The sequence below is a fragment of the Phalaenopsis equestris genome, unplaced genomic scaffold (genome assembly GCF_001263595.1).
Source record: "Phalaenopsis equestris unplaced genomic scaffold, ASM126359v1 Scaffold000372, whole genome shotgun sequence".
NCBI lineage: Eukaryota > Viridiplantae > Streptophyta > Magnoliopsida > Asparagales > Orchidaceae > Phalaenopsis > Phalaenopsis equestris.
Genome location: NW_018164814.1, coordinates 1304822 through 1313431, shown reverse-complemented (window position 1 = coordinate 1313431; position 8610 = coordinate 1304822). Strand labels below are relative to the sequence as shown.

The window sequence follows — 8610 nt, the reverse complement described above, 5'->3', positions numbered from 1 at the left end:
TTATTTCAAACAAACTAAATTTTAAACGAACCGAACACGAACACAAGCTTTGTTCGTTCGTGTTCGGTTCGTTTACACCCCTACTTATAATGTTGTTATTTTCTAGTATTAAAACTTTTGGCTTGTATTTGTGTTTCTTGATAATGTATTCTCTAAATTCTGCTCTGAGTGTTGTCTATCCTTTTTTTTTTCTTTTTTTTTTTTTTTTTTTGCAGGTGGTGTATCTCTATATTGTTCAAGAACATGGTGGAACCTCGCCATTGACAGTTACACCCGCTGTTTTCAGTGAACATGCTTCCAGGTGCTGGATAAAGCAGCAAAATCACATTTTTCTCGTTTCATGTTCGCTGTCCGATTTGCCGTTAGACTGTTGTTTTCAGTCCGGACAGCCGCCGTACTCGCCCACACTGCTGTCCAACAGCAGATTTTTGTCGTTCCTACATCCTTCCAAATGCTGTCATACTCCATTTCCCTCGCTATTCCACAACTACTTCCCCGCTAAATCCCCTTCCTAAATATGTCTAGGAGCCCTAGAACAGTATCAAGAATAAAGCATATCGATAAGAGAAAGGATGATAGAAAAACAACTATTAATGGAACTGGGAACTACAAATAATCCATGTGTGAGAGAAATTATAACAGATAATACTATTTGATTGTTTAGTTATCTTAAAAGAAAAAAGGGTTTGTTCTTTTTGTATCTTCACAACGGAGTAACCCAACCCATAAATTTGAGGAAAGGAAAGCACCCAACCCATGCAATTGCATCATTATAACATAATTGGAGGAAATTGCAAAACTAACGTGTGAGTAAATGAGTTTGCAATATCACCACGGTGAAAATATAGCTTTGCTAGTCATGTGCTAAGTACTACTTAAAGTTATGCCTTTAAATAAGACCGTATGCTCATAAATAGTAGGAAGATTTACATAAATATCACTCAATTCTTATGCATTCAGATATCTAACACCTGAACTTCAATTTTTACATACATACCACCTTCCCTATGCAAGAAAAGGTGTATTTCACTTTTTTTTTCAAGTTAAAATGGGGATAATTTAGACGTGATATGAGAAATTAGGTATAGATGTAAAAAAGTAAAGTATAGGTGTTAGATATGTAAATACAAAGCAATTGGGTGGCATGTATGTAAATGCCCCAAAATGGTAATGAGGTATCAATGTCTCTCCCAGTGGAAAGCTATAACACAAGTTAAGAGCATCAAAGGGCTCCATCAGAAGAGCAAGTTGATAATATTTGCTGCATGTATCCTTTTAATTGGAAGGACAGCTGCAGTATCAGAATAAAATAAAGCTGCCATCTTTAAACAGACAAGCCCAGCACAGGCCAATCCCATTATTTTTGCATCCTTCTACATGAACATAGATAAATTATCGGTATTCAACTCTTAAGTACATAGATGGTGACAATGAGACGAACATTTCAGTTGTTCAAGTATGTAAGCACGAGCGTTTGAAAATTAGCAGTAAATTTTAGATTTTGTGAAGAAGAATATAGTTAGAAATTATCTTCCAACCATCGCTAAGAAGACATTAACTGGAAAGACTACCATGACCAGCCTCTCCATCCACTATTTATGAACGTGTAGCACATTAAATTTTTTCAAAGCATAAAAGCTAAAATATAATTAAATTTACCTGTCCGCCGGAAGTGATCGACCCTTGTCTATCACGAACACAATAAATCTGTTGTGTTTGAAACTGCAAGAAAATAAAATTCAAGAAAAAAAATGATCCAGCTTCAATACAAGGAATAGATGCCACAAAAAGGTGAAAGAAGAATTACAGGAATACTTACAGCAAGAACAATAATAGGAGTAGATCCCATCATTTTTGTTTCTCGAACATCAACCTCAGAAATGTGTAAAATCTGTAATATATAAACAAAATGTTGATCTTGTAAATCAGTCTAGCAAAATAAAAAAAATCGCAAAGAAAAGAAAAAACATCATACAGAAACATTGAAAAGTAAAAAAGGAAAAGAAAGTAAGAAAATGTGGTAAGTTTAAAAAAATTAACAAAATAAGCAAATGTCGTGCCTCAACATTGACATTATCTCTACCAAAATGGTTGTTACAAGCCTCATTATTCATGTTGTAAATAATCTTACATTACTTAAAAATTCCTTAGTTATTGATGAAATAAATAATAAACAACTAAAATAATACATACAAACTTGATAAAATAATTTAGAATAAGTTTAACAAAGTAATGAAACCAAACAATATTAAATTAACTTAAATACCCAAAACAAAATAAAAAGAAAATGTGCCCAAAAAAATCCACCAGGCCAAAAATATACACTGTCATAATTACTTGCTACAGGTTTTAGATTGTGGGTCATACTAATTTGTAAAGGCAAAGAATATATATGTAGCTTTGAATGACGAAAGAAATAATATTCTACCAGAGTTCAACATTAGAAACTGGAAATTAAATGTTGCTGCATAATATGCAGTGAAACACCAAACAAGGCTTGGATTTGATTCGAGTTGCTGAATTTGAAAAGCAATTCAATTATTATTGGAGACGAACTTGAGCAATGAGAAAACATTCTTTCAATTGCATGTAAGTTCTATGGTTGGCAAAAGGCCAACTCCAGAATATTATATATTTTTAGGAGATAATATCAAGACTTAAAAAGTACAACAACAGCAACAACATGCCTTTATCCCACTAAGTGGGGTCGGCTACACAATTTTTTTTTCTCCATTGTATCCAATCAAGTGTCATATTTTCATTTAATTCCAATAAAATCAATGTCAGTTTTTATACAACGTGCTCAAGCCTTTATCCCAAGTGATGTCGACTTCACGAATCCTTTTTCTCCAATGTGTCCTATTGAGAGTCATATTTTCATTTAATTCTAATAAATTAACATCATTTTTTATACAACATACCCAAGTCTTTTCATGTCTACCTCCACCTTTCTTAACATAAGTTGAATTTAAAAAATCTACTCTCATAACCGAATCATCAAAATGATCGACGTTTCATGTGCCCAAACCATCTAACATGACTCTCTAATCCTCTCTCACTCGAGCTACACCAAACCTTTCCTGGATACAATCATTTCACATTTTGTCTCTAAGAGTCAAGCCCCTCATCCACCTGAGTAACCTGAGTATTCTCATCTCAATCATCTCAACAACATTTAACTTACTTTTATGCTTCTCTTTTATAGGCCAACATTTTGCGCCATAAAGAATTGTAGGTCTCACTACCATCTTATAAAATTTTCCTTTGAGTCTATGCAATACTTTTCTATCATACAACAGGCCCGATGCATTCCTCCACTTCAACCATCAACCTTGAGTACTACTAATAACATCCTCATCTATATCACCACCACTTTAAACAATAAACTTGAGATATCTAAAATGTTCACTCCTTTTAATGAAATCTCACGACTTAAAGTATTTAAAAAAATAATAATAACAGATCTAGCATAGAAGCTGAATTTAAATTGAAAGCACTAAAAATTTATAAATTATTAGGGCTAACAATAATCCTGAAATATTTAAAGGTTGAATGAAAAAGATATATGAAGCACAACAATGTAACAAGCCATCCGACAGTATTGCGCTTAATCTCATGCAATATAACCAGACAAAGCAAATTGTAGTTGGTAGATATTTTATAAAGGAAATACTTAATAGTGATCTAATCTATATTCCATTCATAACTATAGATGAACAACTTACATTTTTATCACATGGTTATTAGTGAAAATCTTTAAAAAATCATCATGCTAATGAATAATTCCTGCCTCCCAGAACCATAACAGCTTCTTCACCCACCAGGACCAACAAGTTCTCAATCATCCTAGACCAACAATAGTCTCCTTGCACCCACAAATATGTGGAATCCTTGTCAGCTTACCAATCCACAAAAACTATCTAGGGGTGTAAAAGAGTCGAGCCAAGCTCGAATCAAGCTAAGCTTGAGCTTGAGCTTCATTAATTAATTAAGTTTTAGCTCAAGCTTAATTCTACGAATTTGAGTCAACTCACGAGCCATTAATTAATTAAGTTTTAATTCAAATAACTATTATAATAAAATGATAAAATGAATAAATAATTAGAGTTCACTTAATAGTACAATGTGATTTTTAATCACTTTTAATAATTCATATTTAAATTCCTGAATTTAATATATTTAAAGTATAATTTATATTAACATTTTCTTAAACAAGCAAGCACATGAGCTAAATAGATAATTTGATGCTAGCACAAGCTTTTTGCTCATCAACGCATTGAGCAAAACCGAGTCCATGACAATTCAAGAGTTGGCTTGGCACAATTACATGCTTAGAACTACCACATTGTACAAGGAAACACCCATGGGTTGTTCAACTTTTAATTTTGTAGTACTTTTTTTTTCCTTGATTCGTTTTCATATTACCTATTAGAATCTTTCTTGTGATTGTATACATTATTCAGAACAGTTGGAATGAAAATCAGCTGAGAAGTGATGAAATGTCGATATTATCAATGACAAGTTCTATATTCTATCAATAATATCAGAATTGAATAAGCGCTCTTAAAACCTTCAAATATTTTTGCCAATCATAACCAAGAGTTTTAAACATTTTATTAGTTGTATCATGCATGTGTTTCTATTTTTTTTTTGTGTGTGTGTGTGTGTGTGTGTGTGTATGTATGTGTATGCATGTGTATGCATGTATGTACATGTATTTATGTGTGTGTGTGTGTGTGTGTGTATGTATGTGTATGCATGTGTATGTATCTGTATGCATGTGTATGTATCTGTATGTGTGTGTATGTATCTGTATGCATGTGTATGTATCTGTATGTGTATGTATATGTATCTGTATGTATATGTATATGTATGTATATCTATATGTATATCTATCTGTGTGTGTGTGTGTTCAAAGGTGAAAATGCTAAGTGGGGCTAGATGGTATGTCTCATTTATTGATGATCACACTAGAACTACTTCAGTATTTCTAACGAAGGAAAAATCTGAAACAACTCAAATCTTCCAAACCTTTCAAAACACGATTCAAACTCAATTTCAATGCAAAATTCAGATACTCAAAACTGATAATGCAAATAAATATTTCAACTTCAATCGTAAGTACTCTCGTTTAAAAGAATGGAATAATTTATGTGAATTCATGTATTGCTATCCCACAAAAAAATGGTATAGCTGAGAGAAATAACAAACATCTCATTGAGCTATCCGTTAAATTATCATATCCCATCAAACTCCAAAACATGTTTAGGGGAGAGTTCTTACTGCAACATATATTGTCAATTGAATGCTTAATTGGGCACTTAACTTAAACACAACTTTATGTCTTGATAGTTACTTATCCTCACATCAGAGCTTTCTTTATTATACCACTTAAAATCATTGGGTGTGTGCCCTTTGTTCACATCCATTCCACAAATCGCACAACCTTAACCCTAAATCTATCAAGTGCGTTTTCATTGGGTTTGCCTCCAACAAAAAATGGTATAAATGCTACTCTCATGGTACCAAAAGATACAACTCCATGAATGCCGTAATTTTTTTAAATCAGACCTACTACTTAAGTCTGATGCTCAGGGGGAGAGTGCAAGTGAACATGAATTTCAGAATGCACTTGATGACGCATGCACAATCTCACAAACTACTCCTCTTCCGCCTAACCCTTCTATCCTTATTGAAGATGTCGAACTAACCCACCTGAAGTCCATAACAAAGAACTTCATATGCACACAAGGAGAAAGAAAAATCTTGAGCAGGTGGAAGATTACTTGCAAAGAAAGAACCGATCCAAACAAAATCCAAGTCCACATTTAACTAAAATTTCGGGTGAGTCTAGTACTCAAGAGTTATCATCTTTCTCTTCAGGTGCTATTGACAAGGAAAGTTGTGCAAAATACCCAATTTGGGAGTAGGCAGCTTATGGGAAACTACCCTCAACCTATAAATTATTTGTATCTAACATTGATATTGTAGAGATTCCTACATTCATTCATAAAGCTCTTAAAAATCCAGAATTGAGGAAAGTAGTTGAAGAGAAATTTGAACACTAAATCATAATGACACATGAATTTTTATTAAACTTCCTCAGGAAAAGAAGCTAGTTTGATGCAAATGGATGTCCAACATCAAATACAAAGCAGATGGAGGTATTAAGAGATTCAAAGTCAGACTTGTTGTATAAGGTTTCACTAAAGCCTATGGATTGACTATTAGAGACTTTTACGCCCGTTGTCAAATTGAAAACTATTAAAATTCTCCCTTAAGTAGCAGTTGAGAAGAAGTGAGAACTGCTTGAACTTGATATAAATAAATGTCTTCCTGAATGGGGTTTGGATGAAGAAGTGTACATGATACCACAAAGACTTAAGAATGATTCCAACAAACACCTAGTATGCGAACTCAAAAAGTCTTATTATAGGTTTGAGCAATCACCAAGGGTGTGGTTTGAAAGATTTGTTAAGACTATGAGATCTAATGAATATTCTCAATGTCAAACTGATTATACTCTGTTCATAAAACACACTCAGGGAGATAAGATTGTTGCACTGATAGTAAATGTAGATTGTATGATTCTTATTGGTGATGATAAAAGAGAAATTCTCAAGATCAAAGAAGTGTTTGCCACTGATTGAATCAAGTACCTTGAAACCATGAGATGTTTTCTAAGAATGGAAGTAGCAACGTCTAAGAAAAGCATCGTTAGAAATTCACTTATATATATTCAAGGAGACGGAGATCATTGGATTGGATGCCAATTTGTAGATACTCCAATGGATCCCAAAAAAAAAATCTAACAGAGGAGAAGAAAATATATTCATGGATAAGGGAAGATATCAAAGATCAAAGATTGGTAGAAAAACCCATCTACCAATCGCGTACTAGGCCAGATATTGCACTTTGTCAACATTGTGAGCCAACACAAGAATAACCCAAATGAAGAGCATTTGGAGATGGTGTATAAGATTATGAGGTTTCTCAGGAAGACTCTTGGTTATGGATTGATTTTCAATAAAACTAGAAACAGAGGTAGAAGTCTGCATTGATGTTAGTTGGGTTGTAAAACTCAATGATAGAAGGTCTACCATAGATTACTGATTCTATGTCTGGGAAAATATTGTTACATGGAGAACTAAAAAGCAAATTGTTGTTTCTAGAAGCATTGCGGAATCAGAGTATAAGACACTCGCCTTGAGAATCTATAAAGGGATTTGTATTAAAAAATTATTAAATGAAATGAGGCGTACCTCAAATAGGTTTATATAGATGCGTTGTGACAGTCGAGCAACCATCAATATTGCGAAAAATATTGTGCATCATGACAGAACCAAACATAGTAAAATCGATAAGCAATTTATCTTTGAGAAAGTTAATGGTGGAACAATACAACTAAGCTACATCCCGACAAACCAACTAGTTGTTAATATCATCGACAAAACTCTTCTTTTAAGCACCTTTTGAGAGTTCAATTCCAAGCTTGATTTGTACAACATCCACGACACAACTTGAGGGGGGGAAAAACAGAGAAGTTTAGGCTCCTTTTCATGGTGGGCCAAACAACCACTTCAAAAATAATAGAAGTTTTGATTGGGAACAACTTTGGCAACCTCTTGATTAGTTTTATGCCCTTCCTATTTTATGTTTCTTTTTTTTTTCAGAATTATTTTCTTTCCTTATTTAGATTAGATATATTTGATAAGTTTGTAAATTAGGAGGAAATGATTTTCCTATAAACATGTGAATAAAGAGATGAAGTAATTTTTCCTCTCCAAAACTATTTTCCATAATATACAAGGTGATGAATGAATGAAAATTTCCAAACTAACAAAATAAAAATTCTAGCTGGATTTCACAACAATAATTGAAGAACGGCGTCAAACTTACATAAGGATATCAAGAAAGGAAATAGTTCCAATATAAAGCCACCACTTGAAGGTCAAAGTAATCATATTGACTGCACTATTGGATCGTAAAAGACTTCCAGTAAAAAAAATAAAACACACAGACAATGACATTAAAGCGGAAACCACAAGTACAGTGCTCTGAACCATGATAACAAATACATTAAATGATTTTGTACCTTACTATCAAAATAAATACCCTGACTTTCATAGGCCATACGCTCTCCTTTGCACCGTTCTATTACCTCAGAACTACAGGTCTTTTTTAACGTCTCAATATCACCCTACAAATAAAAAAAAATCTAAGATGAATGAATCTAAACAAAGGTTCTGTAGTTACTAATTATCAAAAAGAAGTATTGGCAGAAAATACAGAAAATACACCTTATAATATGAAGTCAGAACAGGTCTAATCATTTCCTGGATTTCTTGTACAAATTCTGGCAGTGAGAAACTCCTTGAAAAGCAAAAGATCAAAACATAAGTGTTGTGAAAAGGCAAATTTCCATTTATTAGAAGAACAATTGAAATGTAAATCCCATTTCAATCTTACGGATCCCGACGCCTTATTTCCTTGAATGAGAGAGCAGTGGCATTCTCCCCAAAAACAGCTTCATTCAAACTGCCAAAAAGAATGCCAATATTATGATAAATAACGATATCCAAAATAAATATAATTTTAAAAGAACTCAAG

At 33.1% G+C, this 8610-nt stretch overlaps 1 protein-coding gene across 1 annotated transcript in view; it reads right to left on the bottom strand.

Annotated features, from left to right (window-relative positions):
• LOC110026449 (mitochondrial import inner membrane translocase subunit TIM44-2-like) overlaps positions 1–8610 on the bottom strand; it is a 36203-nt gene that overhangs the window by 5124 nt on the left and 22469 nt on the right. Inside the window, exons 9-13 of the mRNA XM_020727386.1 lie at positions 8470–8538; positions 8301–8373; positions 8096–8200; positions 1820–1891; positions 1660–1722 (exon numbers count right to left, since the gene is read on the bottom strand). Coding sequence (XP_020583045.1) covers positions 1660–1722; positions 1820–1891; positions 8096–8200; positions 8301–8373; positions 8470–8538 — 382 coding nt within the window. The remainder of the gene's footprint in view (positions 1–1659; positions 1723–1819; positions 1892–8095; positions 8201–8300; positions 8374–8469; positions 8539–8610) is intronic.